This window comes from Conger conger, chromosome 10 (assembly GCF_963514075.1).
Source record: "Conger conger chromosome 10, fConCon1.1, whole genome shotgun sequence".
Classification (NCBI taxonomy): Eukaryota; Metazoa; Chordata; class Actinopteri; order Anguilliformes; family Congridae; genus Conger; species Conger conger.
In genome coordinates this window covers 45,897,406-45,918,856 of record NC_083769.1, presented here as the reverse complement: position 1 = coordinate 45,918,856, position 21,451 = coordinate 45,897,406, and the positions used below count along the sequence as shown (strand labels likewise).

Sequence of the window (21,451 nt, the reverse complement as noted above, 5' to 3'; positions counted from 1 at the left end):
AATGAGATGGAACAAACATGCTTTCAACATTCTATTTCTATTCACTGACCCTACAATATGAAGCGGGCTTTATTTATTTAGTGAAAAGCACGCAGTCATGATGACCAAGAACATTACTCATCTCGACCGGCAGACAAGGACGTCAATCCAGGTCAATCCAGCCTACGTAGCGTTGTGAATACTTATCTGGAATACTTACCGCTTATGTGTACTTTGCTGTTCTATATTTTAATATGTTTTCAAAATGTTCCCACTTGTTTTCTCCTTCAAAGAGGCATCTATTTCAGGAAAGTAGCTGCTCTAAAGTTGCTATACATACGTAGGTATACGTATAGTTCCGTATTTAGGACTCCGAGCGAGCCTATAGAGAATTATTAGGTAATTTCTGCCTTAAGATGTGGCAGAATTGTGTGTTTTTTCCCACGGGTTTGCTAAACAGATAGATATTTCGAAACATGAATCGGTAGTCTCTGCTTTTTGCGTTAATTTCTCTTATTTTTCCCATTTGCGTTCCCGAAGGAAAAAAAACGTCTACGTCTTTTTTCACAGGATCTCTGGGCCAGCCCAGAACGTTCCGGGGTCAAGGAGTCAGAGATTGAAAACACGGGTCTACTACAACTTGTGGATTTGTGGTAATGACTAATGTAGGATGCTTTATTTGTATCAGTTCGCGTGATATTTTACCTTCTGTTTCCCAAACTATCCGATATCTGATTAAGTATTTCTGTTTTTTTATCTTCGCAGCCTCAAATGAACTTCATCTCGAAGGTCGGTACAATGAGGTGAGTCTTCAACAGACGACCTTGGTAGAATTTCTCTTTGGCGACTGTACATGATTCTGCGATCACATCCAGTTTTCAGTGGTCACACATTGTCTACTTGGAGCGAGGGAACAAAAAAAAAAAAGTTTTCTGGTGAATCGCATTTGCGTAAATATTATCCTACAGTCAGATTAAGATTGCATTTTTCTATAAGAACGAAGAAGTACATGAACCGTGAATCGGATTCAAAATATACTTAATAATGGAATTATCCAACTTTCACAAACAATTGCTTCTCTTTTGGTCAATCTATAAACATCATTTTTCTTCCCAGCTATTATATAGTGTAGTATGTATGTATTTGGACAGTGGTGCACTGTCTGTTCTGACTTTGACCTTTAATTTGATGGTATATGCATCCATATTGGGTGAACCGTGTAGGAATTTCTTCCCTTTTTATGCCTGCACCAATGAAGCGAATACACTCGACTAATAAGAAACGGCCGATAAGCCAACTGTCCAATTGCTTTGGTCCGCTAAAATGGAGGGACTATGTATAAAAATGGATGTGATTCCTTCACGGATCACCCCATATGGATGTAAATATCCTCAAATTACGGGTGACAGTGGTCTCTCTAACCTCATATTCACCGTTTCATTTTGAATCCAACCTGCTGGAGTACAGGGACAATAGGATAGCAATTGTACCACTGTACAAATGCAGCTCTGTATATGGAATAACAGGGACATTTTATATTTTAAAAAATGACTGTTTTATGGAAAATATTTCTCTAACAGCAGAATGTTGGTGAACCAGCTTTTTAGAATTTCTGAATCCTTATGGATGTTTAATACATTTACATTTACATTTTAGTCATTTGGCAGACGCTTTTAATCCAAAGCGATTTACAAGTGCATAGGTTCTACCACAAGTCAAAGCATCACATCCAGAACTAGGAAAATACACCTGGACTGCTGTTCTAAACATATAGTCGTCATCATAAGTGCAATTTATTTTTTATTTATTTATTTTTTTGGTGGGGGGTTAGACAGGGATAGGGGTATCAGAAGGGGGGGGCGGGGTAAATCAGGAGGGAGGACTAAGGTAGAGTTTGAAGAGGTGTGTTTTGAGTCTGCGTCGAAATAGGGGGAGGGATTCTGCTGTCCTGACAGTGGTAGGCAAGTCATTCCACCACTGAGGAACCAGAACGGAAAACAGGCGTGAACGTGCAGCTCGACCGCCAGGTGCCCGTAGAGAGGGAACCGTAAGACGACCAGAGCTGGCAGACCGGAGTGGTCTAGCTGGGGAGTAGTACCCCGGTTAACCTGGAGGAATTTGCAATGGTTACAGATGCTATTCTATTGGGGGTGTGATGCTGTTTAGGGATGTAGCCTCAAATAGCCCGGATTGCTCGGAAATGCTTTTGTGCAGGTGTAACCCAGTGAAGTATTTGGGTTTACAGAATGAGTGGTTAAACAAGATAATATATTAACCATAATCTTTATTTAATATATTTTCATATGGTTTATGGTTTATTTTATATTATGCCAGTTGCAGTATAGCTGAGCTACTCGTGTCACGTTTCATGTTTGTCATGTCATGTTTTATGTTTAGTTATTGTCTTGGTTATGTTATTGTCATGTCACCTATTATGTTAGTCTAGTCTCACCACGTTTTTATGTTTCATGTCATGGTATGTTTCTGGTTTAGTTGTTACGATTTAATTGTTAGTCTTGCCATGTCATGTTATATAGTTTATTGTCATTGTTTTGCTGTTTATGTCACAATTTATGTTCCATGTTATGTTGTACTGTTCACTGATTTAGCATACACTTTTGTGTCTTTCTGCAAACCTTGCATTCCTGCTTTTTCTCTCTCCCTTTCTGTCACTCACACCCTAATTGTTTCAATTTCCCTTGTCTATTTACTAACCTACTAATGCTAGATCAGGATTGGGTAATACTAACATTCTAATCATGTGTTCATGTTACCTTACATTTCTTGTGCATGTCATTTACTAATTTACTAATTCTAGCGCAGGATAGGTTTATTACTAACGATGACTAATTACCTCGTTAACTTGTCAGTCCTCCACACCTGATTTCCATTCTCTTGCTGCTCTCAAGCTAATTGTCTACACCTGTCTACACCTGCATATAAGCTCAGTTTCATGTCATGTCTGTGCGAAATTGTTTGCCTCCTGTTCGTCAGTGCATCGCTTGAGTGTTTATACCAAGCCATTGTCTACCCGTTACGATCCAAGCCTGTTTACCGACCAAAGATTATTGACTTCTGTTTTGTTGACCATTGCCTACCTGTACCATGATTTTGCCTGCTGTTTTTTTGTACTTTTGCCCCGCGGAGCAGACTTTGGTCTTGACTCTTGCACTGTCATTGACTCTGAGCCTGCCTACCGTCCGCCTGTACTTCTGCCCCGCTGACAGCTTTCTTGGCTACCGGACTTCCCGCATGGTGTACCGACTACGAGACTGCCTTCTCCCTCGGTACTGCACTTTGGTTTTCTGGCTGGATATTTACGTGTATGAACATTGCTTGTTTCTGACTACGCTCTCTAGATATTCCCCAAATAAAGCTCTGACGGGACTTTACTACATTACTGTTTCTGAGTCGTGCATTTTGGGTCCAAACCCCCCACACATCCGTCTCTGAACAATTTTGCCAAGATGGACCCTGCTGACTCAACCGCCATGTTCTCCGCCCACCAGAAACAAGGCGCCATCGTCCAGCAACACTCAAGGAATCTCCGAACTTCGTCTGGAGATTCAAGAGCTGTGTGCTGAGATGAGGAGACTCATCTTCGCGGTTCAGCCACACCCACAGGAACAACCTGCCAACCGGCCTGCACCTCCACCTTCCAACCCCATGGGAACCTGACAATTCCGGGAGCCACAACAACCCCCCCCGGAGAAGTTTGGGGGAGAACCGGAGAGATGCAAGGCGTTCCTGCTCCAGTGCGACTTTGTGTTCCGCCAGCAACCATAGACCTACAACAGCGATGACCACCAGATTGGCTACGTGATGGGGCTACTCAAGGGAAGAGCCTTGGACTGGGCTACAGCTGTGTTGTCCGGGGGTTCATTCCGACCTTCGCTGAAGAGATCCGCAAAGTCTTCCAGCACGCATCCAGTGACCAAGAGCCGCCCCAGCGCCTGATCGCCCTTCGCCAAGGCAGGAAAACTGCGGCGGACCATTCCATTGACTTCCGCACTCTCGCGGCAGCCACCAACTGGAATGATGCGGCTCTGGCAAACCTGTTCCTGGCCAGCCTGAGTGAGGCACTCCAGGACGAGTTGGCACGTCTTGACCCCATCACTCAGTTCGACCCACTCGTCCGTGCCACCATCTGTTTGGACAACCGTGCCAGACAACGCCGGACTGAGAGACAGGTCCCACCCAACCAGCCGTCCCCCAGGCGAGGGTCAAGTCCCCGACCAGAGGAGAAGCAAGCCGATGGACTGAAACCCATGGACCTTTCCCGTGCCAGTATGAAGATCTCAACCGAGGAACGGACACGTCGGAGAGCAACCAGTTCCTGCTTCTATTGTGGGAAGCTGGGACACACCCAAGTTCGGTGCACCCTCCGGTCCAAGAGATCTGCCTCATTTGTTGAGGTGAGTGCTCAACAGATATGAAGGGTCTGCCAGGAACGACTATTGCCCCACGCTTACTGCCATGTTGATGCTTCCCGACAGAGCAATCCAGGTTCACGTGTTGGTGGATTCCGGAGCTGACGCGAACCTCATAGACGAAGTGATGGTCATGGAACTGAACATTCCCACCCTCCCACTACCCCTCCCTGAGAATGCTCGGTCATTGGACGGAAAGACGTTCTGCCGCATGACCCACATCACCAAACCCATTCAGCTGATCATTTCTGGGAACCACCATGAGATGATTCAGTTCCGTGTCATCCGGTCGACCTTACGACTGCGCCATCGAGCTGCTACCCGGATCCACACTCCCCTCAAGCCGTCTCAACAACGTCTCCAGACCTGAAAGGGAGGCTATGGAGAAATACATCCGGGACTGCCTAGCCAATGGACTGATTTGCCCATCCTCCTCACCAGTGGGTGCCGGATTCTTCTTTGTACAGAAGAAGGATGGTTCATTGCGTCCCTGCATCGCCTTCAGGGAGCTTAACAACATCACTGTCAAGAACAAATACCCTCTGCCGTTGATGGACTCCGCCTTTCATCCTCTACACGATGCCACTATCTTCACCAAGTTAGACCTACGCAACGCCTACCACCTGGTCCGTATTCGAGAGGGTGATGAGTGGAAGACCGGCTTCAATACCGCTCTCTCACACTAACGCACCCGCTGTGTTCCAGGTGTTAGTTAACGATGTTCTTCGGGACTTACTGGGCCGACACGTATTTGTTTACCTCGACGATATCCTGATCTACTCCACCAATGCCAAGGAACACGAGAAGCACGTCAGGCAAGTTCTCCAGAGACTGTTGGAGAACAAACTGTTCATCAAGGCAGAGAAATGTGTTTTCCATCCTGACACTGTCGAGTTCCTAGGTTTCATTTTGGAAAAGGGACAGATCAGGGCGGATCCCAAGAAGGTTCAGGCGGTCACTAACTGGCCCATGCCTGTCTCTCGAAAACACCTCCAACGCTTCTTGGGATTCGCCAACTTTTACAGAAGATTTATCAGGTCCTACAGTCAGGTTGTCTCCCCCCTCACCAAGCTTACATCCACTGCCATGCCATTCTGTTGGGGTCCCGAAGCGGAGGGCGCATTTACCAAGATCAAGAGACTGTTCTCCTCCGCTCCCATCCTGGTGCACCCCGACCCCACCCGCCAGTTTGTTGTGGAGACGGATGCGTCCGACACTGGGGTGGGAGCCGTGCTGTCACAAGTCTCTGCCTCCGACAACCGGTTACACCCATGCGTTTTCTTCTCCAAAAAGCTTTCGCCAGCGGAGAGAAACTATGACGTGGGCAACCGAGAACTCCTCACTGTCAAACTGGCACTAGAGGAGTGGAGGCATTGGCTGGAGGGATCCGAGAAACCTTTTGTCGTCTGGACAGACCACAAGAACTTGGCGTACCTCCAAACAGCAAAAAGACTCAACTCACGCCAAGCTAGATGGGCACTATTCTTCGGAAGATTCAACTTCGCACTCACCTACCGCCCAGGTTCCAAGAACGTTAAGCCAGATGCCCTGTCCCGACAATTTAACACCAGTCCCGAGCGTGAGGCACCTGAGAACATCCTTCCAGCTTCCTGCACCGTCACGTCAGTAACTAGGAAGATTGAGGCGGTGATCCAGAGGGCTCTACGGGAGGAGTCCGATCCCAGGTCCAATCCCGGAACACGCCTCTACGTCCCCTCAGCTGCTCGGACACAGGTGCTTCAATGGGCCCATTAGTCTCCCCTGTCCTGCCATCCCGGCTTTACCCGCACATTGGCGGTGCTTAAGTGAAAGTTCTGGTGGAGCACCATGATCCCCGACAGCAGACACTTCATCAAGGCATGCACCACCTGCGCCAGAAGCAAGGCCTCCCACCAAGCCCCTGCTGGTCTGCTCCAACCTCTGCCCGTGCCCAGCCGACCCTGGAGCCACATTGGGGTGGACTTCCCCCTTCCGACGGTAACACCACCATCCTCACCGTGGTGGATCGATTTAGTAAGGCAGCCCACTTCATCCCCCAACCTGGGTTACCCACCTCCCAAGAGACTGCGGACGTTCTAATAAAGGAAGTGTTCCGCATCCATGGAATTCCCTCAGACATTGTATCTGACCGGGGTCCACAATTCATTTCACAAGTGTGAACCGAGAGGGCCAACCAGGATTTGGGAGCCGCGCTACATTGTGTCTCTGCCAAGAATCCGGCCTCATGGAGCAAGATGCTCACATGGGTTGAGTACGCGAATAACACCCTGCCCTGCGCTGCTACCGGAAAGTCTCCCTTTGAGATCTCTCTAGGCTACCAACCTCCATTGTTTCCCGACCAAGAAGCTGAGATCGCTGTTCCCTCCCTCGCCACCCACATGAAACGATGTGCCAAGATTTGGAGGGACGCCAAGGCCGCGCTCTTACGGCACTTTGCTGATCGCAACCGCACACCAGCCCCAGCCTACAAACCAGGTGACTCCGTCTGGCTGTCCACTAAGGACATTCCCCTCCAAGCCACCTCTCACAAACTGCAACCCTGTTTCATTGGCCCACAGCCGATCCACAGCATTATTAACCCATCCTCTGTTAAACTGTCACTCCCTGCTTCATTTAAGATTCACCCCACATTCCACATTCCCCCCCCCCCCATCATTGATAACCACCCTGCTTTCACTGTGAAAAAAGTTTTGAACATTCGTAAGAGGGGCCGGGGTGTGCAGTCCCTGGTCGACTGGGAGGGTTATGGCCCTGAGGAGCGTTCGTGGGTAGCTCCCAGTCTCATTTTGGACAAATCACTTATTACAGACTTCCATCGTGACCACCCTGACAAACTCATAGGACCGCCAGGAGTCGGCCGTTAAGGGGGGGGGGTCCTGTCACATTTCATGTTTGTCATGTCATGTTTTATGTTTAATTATTGTCTTGGTTATGTTATTGTCATGTCACCTATTATGTTAGTCTAGTCTCACCACGTTTTTATGTTTCATGTCATGTTATGTTTCAGGTTTAGTTGTTACGATTTAATTGTTAGTCTTGCCATGTCATGTTATATAGTTTATTGTCATTGTTTTGCAAACTGTTTATGTCACAATTTATGTTCCATGTTATGTTGTACTGTTCATTGATTTAGCATACACTTTTTCGTGTCTTTCTGCAAACCTTGCATTCCTGCTTTTTCTCTCTCCCTTTCTGTCACTCACACCCTAATTGTTTCAATTTCCCTTGTCTATTTACTAACCTACTAATGCTAGATCAGGATTGGGTAATACTAACATTCTAATCATGTGTTCATGTTACCTTACGTTTCTTGTGCATGTCATTTACTAATTTACTAATGCTAGGGCAGGATAGGTTTATTACTAACGATGACTAATTACCTCGTTAACTTGTCAATCCTCCACACCTGATTTCCATTCTCTTGCTGCTCTCAAGCTAATTGTCTACACCTGTCTACACCTGCATATAAGCTCAGTTTCATGTCATGTCTGTGTGAAATTGTTTGCCTCCTGTTCGTCAGTGCATCTCTTGAGTGTTTATACCAAGCCATTGTCTACCCGTTACGATCCAAGCCTGTTTACCGACCAAAGATTATTGACTTCTGTTTTGTTGACCATTGCCTGCCTTGTACCACGATTTTGCCTGCTGTTTTTTTGTACATTTGCCCCGCGGAGCAGACTTCGGTCTTGACTCTTGCACCGTCATTGACCCTGAGCCTGCCTACCGTCCGCCTGTACTTCTGCCCCGCTGACAGCTTTCCTGGCTACCGGACTTCCCGCTTCCCGACTACGAGACTGCCTTCTCCCTCGGTACTGCGCTTTGGTTTTCTGGCTGGATATTTACGTGTATGAACATTGCTTGTTTTTGACTACACTCTCTGGATATTCCCCAAATAAAGCCCTGACGGGACTTTGCTACACTACTGTTTCTGAGTCGTGCATTTTTGGTCCAAACCCCCCCCACGCACCTGTCTCAACTCGTCGATTTCAGGCGTTTTTACCTTCACAGATAATGAAGGACTTTTATTTTTAAAAAGCAGGAAGTACGTTTTCTAGCTAGACATGCATGAACCAGTTGAGCCGGTTGAACCAGAGTGTTGCTTGTTGGTGAAAAAACGTGAATACAGAGAGTTGAGCAGAACGATCAAGAAACTATTTTAAAAGTGTTGTATTGAACAGTTAAGTGAAGAAAATGGCGGGTGTGCAGGTTAACTGTCTTTTCTAAATGCTGCAAACGCATTGAATTCCTGTAGCCTTATACCGGCTTCCAAATTCGCTCTGTTGCACTTTATATTCACGAGAGAATTGGAAGCTAACGTTATTATAGCCACCAAAGAAGCCGAAGAGAAGCTAAACAGAATGCAAGGACACTGCAGTGGAAACTCCGGTTTCATCTTTTCTTTTGTATGTGCCTTGCTGAGACTCGGTTAGGTCTTTTGACCACGTCTTTTGATTACGTCGAGAACCACGTCTGTTGATTCCATCAAGAACTACCACAGGGACGATCCCGATCTCAATAGATGGCGAGCCACCCAACTTGGATTTCCAGGATTGCGGATCAACCTATTAAAACAGGAGTTTGACCACCATCGGCCTTGTGGTAGGACTGTGCCAGTCAGACTGAGTGGCACAGTGACACACATACCTGCACGTTATCCTGAGACATTCTCAGATTCAAAGAGCTCTTAGACAGAACTGACTTGACGAGATCTGACACCAACGGGTCAGATTCGGATTCCACCTTCGACTCAAGACACTGGACACTTTAAAATTCATACGGAGAGACACTCACAATATTTTATTATTTTCTGTATATTGTATAATTTACATACAAGGTTGCAAAGTAAAATTGGTAACCTTGGAATCACGTGTGGTTGTGGTTATTGTACTTACTTAATACCTTACTCCTTACGAACCTAGCTTATATCTAGAGCACCAACGTCATCCAGGGGTGGGTTACACACAATTTAAATGAAATGATCTCAGCATACAAGCTTTATTTCAGAATGATGTAGTAGGCACTGAATACGTACATATCAAATTATTGGGGAATTATGTAAGATTCACCAATCTCATTTGGGGAAAAATATTTGGAATTTCCCTCTAAATATGATTAATAAGTAAAATTCTAAATAATACCCAAATTGTATTGCTGCAATTAAAAAAAATTATAATTCTGGAAACCATATTTAATTTATTTTGGAACTGCTCAAAATTGTTTTGTCAAATATTTGTACTTTTAAATCATACAGACCGTGATTTTACACTTTAATTTGAAGATTTCATATTTATACATCTAAATTTAGCCAAAGCAAACCACTGTTCAGAAAGAAACATCAAAATATTTTTCTCATCATTTTCAAATCAATAATGACGCTCAACGCACCACCGTTTCTGTTTAAATAAACGTTTATTTCTTTATTTCTGTCGCACTTTTCTTTTTTCCTCTTTTGGGTTTGAAGTTTCTTTTCGCAAGTATTTGGTTGAAGTTGAAAAATATAATTTCGTTTCTGAACGTTTTGTTCTTTTAAAAACCTGATTTGATATTCTGATTTGACAGGAATGCACATTTTTACCTGCTGGTTGTAGATTTGCAGTCCTGGTCCTGCTTGGCATTATTTATAAATTCATGCATACTTTTAATTGTTTTGCACAGGCAACATTGTTGCTTTTCATATGACACTGATTTCACAAGCAAAATGATTATTTTTACATATTTACTCCATAATGGCAGTAGTATGGCACAATAACACAGCACAAGTAATATTGGCTACTATTGTGAATGTACGTTATGCAATATAATGCCTCACAATCCTTTGATTAAATCTTTCTTCTTTTTCAGACGGCTTCATCGTTTGGGACTCGTATTGTTTGGTCTTCTGTTACTGTTCATCGTGTTTGTGAGGTAGGAATGTCTCCTTCACCATGCAAGAATAAACAAAAACAGCCTGAGCTAAAGAATCAAAATGTCACATTACAGAATGCAGAATGACAATGTGCACGCTTTCACTAATTTATTTATTTGTAAATTTTCAAGTGTACTGTATCCATTTTATTTATTTTTGTTGCTGTTTCGTTCTGTTGCTGTAATGTGATTCTCGAAAACACATTACACACGTGTGTCTTCCTGTTTGTTCCTCTGAAACAATACTGATTCCCTATCCTCTACCAGGCAGCCTTTTAGTTGTGTCTTAAAGGGGAAAGAACTTACTTGTAACTAATTACAAACATAAAATGTTGCAGGAAAAATCACGATTCATCAGGGAAAACTAAAAGATGTGCCTTATGTTTTGAAGTTTGAAATTTGATGAAGCAAATGTGTCTGTTGTAATGTTCAGGTTTTTTGAAAGCCATCTGAGGAAATGTCAGTTTCCTCCTGCTGCAAAGCCAGAACCTGGAGACCACGTAGACAACTCCCTGGATCTCTGGTACTGTGTGTGTTCATTTTTTTAAATGGAATAATGTTTGTAATTCATTAACTGGTGATCCTGGGCAGTCCCTTTACAGTGAACATGTAAGGTGGTATTCTTTGCTTTATTCAGACAGGTAGAAAACATTGGTGCCATCGTCTGGATCATTCAGTTTCTTTAGTGCGGAAACGGAAAGACCCAGCGTACCAAATACGCTGCCAATTTAAACAAAACATAGGGTCACCTTGGAGTGAGGTGTGGGGAATGTTATCTTCATATATATAACCTTGTGACCACACAGACAAGCTCAGACACTTGTGCTGAAATATTATCCAGGTTACAGAATGATGCCTTGTCAATATTACCCTTCCCCGCCCCCCCCCCATTTTGTCCCTCTTCTCAGCTCCCGAACCGATGTGACGACATCGACGGACTGGGGAGCTCCCATTTTGTGGGACGGGATGTTTGATCCTGACACCTACGACAAGTATCACCAAAAAATGGGCACCTCTGTGGCACTGACTGTGTTTGCCGTCGGGAGGTTAGCGCTGTTTGTGACATGTTCGGGCCTCTCCTGTCTGCTGTCCGCAAGTCCACCCGTTGAGCTAAATCTAGTGTCTTCCCCTGACGGAGCCCCTGATATCATACCATTCAGAGCAGAACACAAGCTTGTTTGCGCTTTCTTAAATCTATAGTGGAGGTGGTGGCAGTGAACGTTGATAAATACAAGTTCTTGGCGGACATTTTAAATTATTGCTGATTTGTTTAACACAATGCAGCACAGCTTGCTTTAATTCATCCTATGCACCAAATTCAGTGGGAATGATTAACAGAGGTGTTTGCTGCAATTAATTGAATTATTTTACTGGCTTGATCCTGAATCAAAATAAGAAAAATCAACTGATGGAGGACTGAAATACGTGAGGGATCAATGAGATTATTGAACAAAAGCTGTTGGAAAGAATTTGATAATATAAATAATTTGCTATTTAGCTGACGCTTTTATCCAAAGTGACGTACAGTTGATTAGACTAAGCAGGGGACAAATGGAGCAAGTCAGGGTTCATGGCTACACTGCAAGTACAAGCTTCTATGTGTAATCTGAGTGGTTTTGAGATATGGAGCTTCAAATATTCCAAAGTGAATGGGCTACAAGCAGATGCCTATTCAATTTTTCATCAAAATTTGTGTCAAAAATGTCAGTTGGACATGTAATTGTCTTGACTGGGTATTGAACCACCAACCATCCCAGTCCGAGTTATGTACCGCTTGGCACCTCCCCCTCTCCGAACCTCCACCTCACGCTCACGACTATTGTCTGTTCTGGCTCCACGATGGTAGAATGAACTCCCTGTTGAGGTCGGAACTGTAGAATTGTACTTCCTTCTCGGGTCTTTCAGCGCACTTATCCCTGGTTGTGGGTAAGCACTTTGTTGTACTTCGCTCTGGATAAGAGCATCTGCCAAATGCAATGTAATGTAATGTAATGTACCGGCGCCTAATAGGCTGCCCGTAATATGAATGTTTGATAATGTTGGGGGGAGAGGGATGTGGTTGTCTTATGGGCCCAGGTTGCAGTTTAAATAGATGGGTTTTTCAGTGTGTCAGAAGATGGCGGGTAACCATTGTAAGAGAAATTAGGAACTTCCGACACTGCATACATAACACTCTACTCTGTATTTCTGTGTACCTTTTTAACAGATATCTGGAAGTGTACCTGATGGATCTGCTGTCCTCAGCGGAACTCCACTTCATGGAGGGTTTACCGGTGACGTACTACGTGTTCACCGACGCCCCAGAGAACGTGCCGGGGCTCCAGCTGAAGACTGGCCGGGCCCTGGAGATCATCAAGATCAAGAGGCACGAGCGCTGGGAGGACATCTCCATGATGCGCATGAAGACCCTCGCGGACGCCGTCCAGACACGCATCCGTCACGGCCACCGGTACGTCTTCTGCCTGGACGTGGACATGGTCTTCGCCGGTCGCTTCGGCTCGGAGGCACTCGGGGAGTCGGTTGCCCTGCAGCACTCCTCCTTCTACAACATCCCCAAGGTAAGGTACACCTACGACCGCAACCCCAACTCCACGGCCTGCATGGAGACTGGGGACCTGTACTACCACGCGGCCGTGTTTGGGGGCACGTGGGAGTCCGTGGTGAACCTGACCGAGAGCTGTCACCGGGGCATAATGACGGACAAGAGGAAGGGGGTGGAGGCTCTGTGGCACGACGAGAGCCACCTCAACAAGTACTTCTGGCTCAACAAGCCCAGCAGAGTGCTCTCGCCAGAGTACGGCTGGAACCCCCTCAACGGGCCCAGCCGAGAGATACACGTCAAGCGGCTGCTCTGGGCTGAGAAACACTACAGCAGACTCAGGACCTAGAGGTACCATGGACCAAAAATAAAACAAAAATAAAACCTTTATATGCACGATATATCACAAAACAATTGCACATTTACAACATGCAGTATTAACTTATTTTTGGCACGATTATGTTGTGTACGAGGATACTAAATATGTGTGAAGTTTTACACACAAAAAAACAGTTTTGTGAAAAAATGCTAAAATGTTGTATGCTTGGAGCCGATTCACTTTGGAATCTTTGAAGCTCAATATATCAAAACCACTCAGGACACAGAACCTTATCCTGTAACTCCAAGATCACAAAATATTTTGCCCCAATTTCAGTTATCAGCACAAAACTGTAAAACTTGCAAAAACTGCAATCAACATAGTAATATCCTCCATGGACATAGAAAATGACTGATTCTTCATTATCAACCTTTACAGCCTCTGTTGGTATTGCTTCCATGGGTTTACTGTATGGTATGAATCTGTAACTGATCACTGCCACTGACTTCCAACAAAAAGCTTAACCTTTCTATGGGAACGCGCTTATGCAACCACTTATGGTCCATAGCAGGGCTGTGATAGTGCCTTTCCATCAGGAAGGATTTAATGAATGTCAATCAACGTGTCGCCATATGTAAACGGTTTTTCTTCCTTGAAACATGCCGGTATTTTCAATGTTCGTAAAACCGTCTTTTCTCCGTGGGCAGAGGTTGTTGGGGGGTGACTTCAGGAAATAGCAAAGCGCTAAGTCACTGCGGGTGGCTAATACCACCACAAAGGTAGAGAGTCAAAGGTAGAGACACACTGGTCAGGTATCCTGTTTGGGTGGGGGTCTAGAAACTGATGCTATTTTTTAATAGTCTTAGAATAAAGGTCTGGTCGGAGTATCCTAATCTTACTAAATTGAATTTACGAGCAGGAAATACAACATCTACTGAGAATTAAAAGAGTGATCACAGCGTTATTGTGGTTAATTACAGTCATGCTGGTGGCAGTTGGACCAGCCCAGCAGACCCTATAAAACAATCTCCAGTCGACACAGTAATGAGTCTCTAACCACCACCCATGATTGCTCCAAACTTGAGTCCAGCTAGAAGGGAGTGTGCTTAAAGGAAGACTCATTTGCACTGCAGTCCGCAAACCAAACGTCCAGAAAGGGAATAGATCTGGAGGATTTCCTTATTATACTCAAATATGACTAGCATTTTTCCAAATAGTCTACTCCACAGATATGACCTATGACTGACTGCTGACCACCCAGATATGGCTGCCACGCAGATGCATGTGAAATCTCGAACGCGGTATCTACGTTTCTATATCTATGGTCACACTAATCACGTGATTATTTTTAACCTTCAAAAGTAATAAAATGGCACTACACATTTAATGTAATAAAACTCTTTTTCTAGGAGTGTTGAAACGAAATGTGAGAAAACAGTGAAAAGTGTGACAATATGCCCTCCTCTCTCCTATTTAAGAAGAATTTTATGTTCTGTCCTGTGGATTTTCAGTGCTGTATCTAGGTTTGGACTACAGTGATTTCTTGTAATGTAATTTAATGTATTATAATGAATTCTTAAACAATCTTGAAATGCGAATTGATTCGTGATTAATATAAATCAATCATTTGGTGATGTACAATACTGTGCAAAGGTTTTAGGCAGGTGTGAAAAAATGCTGTAAAGTAAGAATGCTTTCAAAAATAGAAATCTTAATAGTTTATTTTTATCAATTTACAAAATGCAAAGTGAGTGAACAGAAGAAAAATCTAAATCAATTCAATATTTGGTGTGACCACCCTTTGCCTTCAAACCAGCATCAGTTCTTCTAGGTACACTTCGAAGTGGTGTTTGATTAACCAATTATACCAAACAGGAGCCAATGACCCTCAATTTAATAGTTTTGTTGAAACACAATAATTAACTGAAACAGAAACAGCTGTGTAGGAGGGTTAAAACTGGGTGAGGAACAGGCAAACTCTGCTTCCAAGGTGAGGTTGCTGAAGACAGTTTAATGTCAGAAGTCATACACCATGGCAAGACTGAGCATAGCAACAAGACACACGGTAGTTATACTGCATCAGTAAGGTCTCTCCCAGGCAGAAATTTCAAGGCAGACAGGGGTTTCCAGATGTGCTGTCCAAGCTCTGTTGAAGAAGCACAAAGAAACGGGCAACGTTGAGGACCGTAGATGCAGTGGTCGGTCAAGGAAACTTAATGCAGCAGATGAAAGACACATCATGCTTACTTCCCTTCCCAATTGGAAGATGTCCAGCAGTGCCATCAGCTCAGAATTGGCAGAAACCAGTGGAGCCCAGGTACATCTATTGTGCTGGTCAGAAGTGCAGAAGTCTTCATGGAAGAATTGCAGCCAAAACGCCATACCTCCGACGTGGAAACAAGGCCAATGACTGAACTATGCATGAAAACACAGGAACTGGGGTGCAGAAAAATAGCAGCAGGTTCTCTGGGCTGATGAGTCAATGTGAAATATTTGGCTGTAGTAGAAGGCAGTTTGTTCACCGAAGGGCTGGAGAGCGGTACAAGAATGAGTGTCTGCAGGCAACAGTGAAGCATGGTGGAGGTTCCTTGCAAGTTTGAGGCCACATTTCTGCAAATGGAGTTGGGGATTTGGTCAGAATGAATGGTCTCCTCAATGCTGAGATACTTATCCAGGCAGATAATTATCCATCATGCAATACCATCAGGGAGGCATCTGATTGGCCCCAAATGTATTCTGCAGCAGGACAACCCCAAACATACAGCCAATGTCATTAAGAACTATCTTCAGCATAAAGAAGAACAAGGAGTCCTGGAAGTGATGGTATGGCCCCCACAGAGCCCTGATCTCAACGTCATCAAGTCTGTCTGGGATTGCATGAAGAGACAAGCATTTGAGGCTGCCTAAATCCACAGAAGAACTGTGGCTAGTTCTCTTGAGATTTTTGGAATAACCTACCTGCCAAGTTCCTTCAAAAACTGTGCAAGTATACCGAGAAGAATTGATGCAGTTTTGAAGGCAAAGGGTGGTCACACCAAATATTGATTTGATTTAGATTTTTCCTATGTTCATTTACTTCTTCTGTTCATACATTTTGTTAATTGATAGAAATGTTAATAGTTTATTTTTATTTTTTAAAGAATTATTCTTTTACACCATTTTTTCACACCTGCCTAAAACTTTTGCACAGCACTGTATTTGTGTGAAGATGTGCACTGTGCTTCTGTGTCCACTATGGCCACATTTCCTCTTAATGAGTAAGTGAATTAAAGGTAATCAAATTTGTGTGTTGACAACTTTAATCTGTAGAGCCTCTCTACTATTCTGTATCTCCAGCACTGGTAGGTGGAATGGACAAAGTGATTATCTCTCGGCTCTGGAAAATGGAGTAACCTGTTTCCTTTTCGGAGATAGAGAAGTATGGCTGGTATAGGAGTGTCAACCTTTGACCTTTCGTTGCTCTGAATAAGAGTCTACTAAATTCCTGTAATGTAATGTAAAAAAATATATTTATGTTATTTATGTTATCGGGTGATTATGGCAATGGTTGCCATTTAAAATGTTCTTGTGTAATAAACCAGACACACTGTGGAATGTAATGATACTGAATAATGGGAAAATAAAATGATTGTGAATTAAATTGCAGTGTAAGGGCTTGGTTTGTCTGGGTGAGAAAGACATGAGTGAGTCTACAGCTGATACTGTAGTTCTTTTCTCCAATTTCTTCAATCTTGTTTTAAATGGTTATTAATCATAATTATTCTCTGGTTGGTTTTCTGGCTTTCTTGATCTGTACATACCACTGCCTACTGTAATGGAGTCTCCTATTGTAAGTGAAATTAACTACATGGTGGTTCAGATTAACTTGAGGTTTCTAGCATCAACAGTGACTAATCACTCAGTAAATAATTTCAGTAGTGGCAGCATATGTATTGTAGCGTCCCTGGTTGGGACTTGCAGCATAAGCGCTGCCAGCCAAGGGGATGTGTTTCCGGGTCGGCGTAAGTCGAGTTGTTGTTGTTCTGGGTGATCTTCACTTATTTGTGTGGCTTCTCGACAATAAAGTTTAAAAAGATGACCACAAGCTCACGTCTCTGCCTCCGTTTAAACTGGACCATTACACTGGTGTCAGAAGAAACAATTGCGGTAAGGAGACGGGGTTTTGGTCGGATGATAACGTTAGCTAGTTAGTTTAGTTTCAGTGTTAGTTAGATAGTGTAGGCGAGCACAATGGACAACGGCGTTATACCGAAGATAAAATTTGAGCCGCGGGGCGAGACGGAAGACATCCCTGTGGATGAGAGGGCCATGCCACAGTTACAGTTCGTTTCGGGGCCGGATGATGACCGCCAGCGTGGACATACTGCTGTAGCCACAGAGAAGGGAGGGGAGAACTGTGGAGGGAGGAGTATGGAGATCTTGACAACCTGCAGCAAGCGCAGCTGAGGCAGCTGCTGGCGGAGTTCCAGGACGAGAGTTGCGGTGAGCGAGAGTGAAGTGGGGAGGACCTACCTGGCACAACACGCAATAGACACTGGAAACGCACGTCCAGTCAAGTGCCGTCCACGCCGCCTTCCTCTTGCTCGCCAACAGGCATGTGACAAGGCCGTGGATGAACTGTTGCAGTCGGACTTCATTGAGCCCTCCGACAGCCCCTGGGCAGCCCCGGTGGTCATGGTTGCCAAGAAGGATGGGGGCTACCGCCGGCTGAACGAGGTGACCACAAAGGACTCATACCCTCTCCCTCGCATCGACGAGTCCCTAGACCTCGTCTCGGGGTCCTTGTGGTTTACCACGTTAGACCTCAAAAGCGGCTACTACCAGGTGCCCCTCTCCCCTGAGTCCCGCCCCAAATCAGCTTTCTGTACTGGCCGTGGCTTGTGGCAGTTTAAGGTCCTTAGTTTCGGACTTTGCAACGCCCCCGCTACTTTCGCCCGGCTGATGGACAGAGTGCTGGCCGATATCCCCCGCCAGGAGTGCCTGGTATACCTGGACGACATCCTGGTCCATGGTCGCTCCTTCGAGGCTGTCCTGGGGTCCCTGCGACGGGTCCTGGAGAGGGTAAGGGCAGCGGGGCCTGACCTTGCACCCTGAGAAGTGCTACTTCATGCGGAGGAGGGTGCCCTTCCTAGGGCACGAGCTGGGTGTGGAGGGCATCAGCACCATGGATGAGAAGGTGAGGGCTGTGAAGGACTGGCCCACCCCCTGCAACCAGAGCCAACTCAAAAGTTTTGTCAGGCTCCGAGAAAGCTTTGACTGGGGGCGTCAAAAGAGAGATGTCGACGACTTCTGCCGCCGCTGCGACGTCTGTGTGGCATGCAAAGGCCCAACCCGGGTGCTCACATGCTCCACTCCAACAGTTCCCCATAGGGTGCCCCATGGAAAGGGTCGGGGTGCACATTGTGGGGCCGTACCCGTGTTCCGACGGGGGTAACCGCTTCGTCCTTTCTGCCATCGACTACTTTACAAAGTGGCCGGAGGCATATGCCATCCCAGACCAGGAGGCCGAGACGATTGTCGATGCCCGAGTGGGGGGCATGATCAGCCGTTTCGGGGTGCCTGAGTCCATCCACAGTGACCGAGGTACGAACTTCGAGTCCCGGGTGTTCTCCGCCATGTGTGAGCGCCTAGGTGTACATAAGACCCGCACCACCCCCTTACACCCACAGAGTGACGGATTGGTGGAGAGGTTCCACCGCAACCTGGGGGATCAGCTGGCCATCGTCACCTCCCAGCACCAGCGGGATTGGGACCAACACCTGCCCATGGTGCTTATGGCGTGCCGCTCTGCTCCGCTCTTCTAACCCCGCTGTTACCCCTTTACACAAGTCCGATCACCACTTCATTTCCTTCTCCATCCCCCTAGCTGCTCTACCTCCCTCCCCTTCTCTCACCCCCACTGTTTCTGTCCGATGTAACCTCCGCTCTCTATCGCCTTCCTCCCTTGCCCCCAGAGTCACCGCTTCCCTCCCTCCTCTTGAATCCTTCTCCAAACTACCCACTGATTCAGCATCTTCCGTGCTGCTTTCCTCTCTCTCCTTAGCCCTTGACTCTCTCTGTCCTCTTGTCTCCCGGCCTGCTCGATCCTCCCCTCCCAGCCCATGGGTTTCTGACCTTCTACGTTCCTCCAGGCCAAGCCTACGTGCAGCTGAGAGGAAGTGGAGGAAATCAAAAGACCCGTCGGACCTGTCTTCCTACCAGTCTCTCCTGGCGGAATTCTCCTCCGCTATCACCACTGCCAAAAGAAATTACTACCAAACAAAAATCCAGAACTCCGCTTCTAACCCTCATCAACTGTTCTCCATTTTCTCCTCTCTCCTCAGCACACCTCCCCCACCATCTCAGTCCTCGCTCACTGCTGATGACTTTGCGGTATTTTTTGACGAGAAGGTTGCAGATATCCGCAGCACCTTCGCGACCACCACCACTTCTATGCCTGCCTCCATTTCTGTGTCTGCCCCCTGTTTCTCCTCTTTCTGTCCCCTTACAGATGCTGATGTGTCTCACCTCCTGCTCTCCCACCGCCCTACTACTTGTGCCCTGGACCCCATCCCCTCAGACCTCTTTCAGGCAATCACGCCTGACATCCTCCCGTTTGTCACCTCCCTTGTTAACTCCTCTCTGTCCTCTGGCTGCTTTCCCTCATCATTCAAGAGGGCCTACATCACCCCGCTCCTAAAGAAACCCACTCTTGACCCCTCCTGCATTCAAAACTACCATCCGGTATCTCTCCTTCCTTTTCTATCCAAATCCATTGAATGAGCCGCCTCCAACCAACTCTCTTCCTTCCTCTCTCAGAATAACCTGCTGGACCCCCACCAGTCCGGCTTCAGACCTGGCCACTCGACGGAGACTGCACTCCTCTCTGTCAACGAGTCCCTTCAGGCTGCACGAGCAACCTCTCTCTCTCTCTGTCCTGATCCTTCTTGACCTCTCTGCGGCGTTCGACACGCTCAACCACTCCATCCTCTTAGCCTCCCTGGCATCTACAGGGATCTGTAGCACAGCCTTAGAGTGGATCCAATCTTATCTCTCTGGCCGGTCCTCCCAGGTGTCCTGGGCTGGAGGAGTGTCAACCCCTCGCCCCCTTGTTACAGGAGTCCCCCAGGGCTCAGTCCTCGGACCCCTCCTCTTCTCCATCTACATGAGATCCCTTGGCCCCGTTATCTCTGCTCATGGCATCTCCTATCATTGCTATGCCGATGACACCCAACTCTTTCTCTCCTTCCCCCCATCAGACACACAGGTCTCTACCCATATCTCCGCCTGCCTGAGAGACATCCAGAGCTGGATGGGCAACCACCATCTAAAGCTCAACCCAGATAAGATGGAGATGATCTTCATCCCTGCTTTAACCTCTCCCTTCTCTGATTTCTCCATCTCACTAGGGGATACCACAGTGACCTCATCCCCTAGTGCAAGAAACCTTGGAGTGGTGATGGACAACAGGCTATCCTTCTCCACGAACATTGCTACGGTGACCCGGGCGTGCAGGTTCTTCCTGTACAACATCTGGAGAATCCGACCCTTTCTCACCACCTACTCCACTCAGCTCCTTGTTCAAGCAATGGTCCTGTCCCACCTGGACTATTGCAATTCTCTGCTGGCTGGCCTTCCAGCATCTGCCATCAGACCCCTACAACTCATCCAGAATGCTGCAGCCCGTCTGGTATTCAATGTTCCCAGACATTCACATGTCACCCCCCTGCTCAGCAACCTCCACTGGCTGCCTGTTATGGCTCGCATCAAATTTAAAACTTTGGTGCTCGCATACCAGGCAGTTAAAGGATCAGCCCCTGTGTATATTCAATCCCTTATCAAGACCTATACACCAACAAGACCCCTCCGTTCTGCCACTTCGTGCCGTCTGGCGCCTCCCCCTCGCCACACCTGCACTTCACGCTCACGACTGCTGTCTGTCCTGGTCCCACGGTGGTGGAACGACCTCCCGGTGAATGTCAGAACGGCAGAGTCTCTGACCTCCTTCAAGCGCAGACTGAAGACCCATCTCTTCAGGCTACACCTTTCCCTCCCCAACTCACAATCACTGTGATTAGCCTTAGACCGTAAGGTGTAGCGTCCCTGGTTGGGACTTGCAGCATAAGCGCTGCCAGCCAAGGGGATGTGTTTCTGGGTCGGCGTAAGTCGAGTTGTTGATCTTCAGTGTGCGCTTATTTGTGTGGCTTCTCGACAATAAAGTTTAAAAAGATAACCACAAGCTCACATCTCTGCCTCCGTTTAAACTGGACCGTTACAGTATGTAAAGTATGTATACATCAT

General features: G+C 46.3%; 1 protein-coding gene across 1 annotated transcript; it reads left to right on the top strand.

The window, feature by feature from the left end:
- The first annotated feature begins 546 nt into the window (after positions 1–546).
- Positions 547–16,811, top strand: LOC133139329 (alpha-1,3-galactosyltransferase 2-like). Its single transcript, XM_061258786.1, has 7 exons — positions 547–644; positions 745–782; positions 10,251–10,313; positions 10,747–10,836; positions 11,222–11,359; positions 12,520–13,203; positions 16,508–16,811. Exons 1-6 carry the CDS (start codon positions 636–638, stop codon positions 13,199–13,201), a joined length of 1,020 nt encoding a protein of 339 aa, XP_061114770.1. The 5' UTR covers positions 547–635; the 3' UTR covers positions 13,202–13,203; positions 16,508–16,811.
- Positions 16,812–21,451: the final 4,640 nt, after the last annotated feature.

Coding starts and splice junctions, on each gene's coding strand:
- LOC133139329 (XM_061258786.1), top strand. Junction 783..10,250: donor TCGAAGGTCGGTACAATGAG/GTGAGTCTTCAA, acceptor CTTCTTTTTCAG/ACGGCTTCATCGTTTGGGAC. Junction 10,837..11,221: donor GACAACTCCCTGGATCTCTG/GTACTGTGTGTG, acceptor CCCTCTTCTCAG/CTCCCGAACCGATGTGACGA.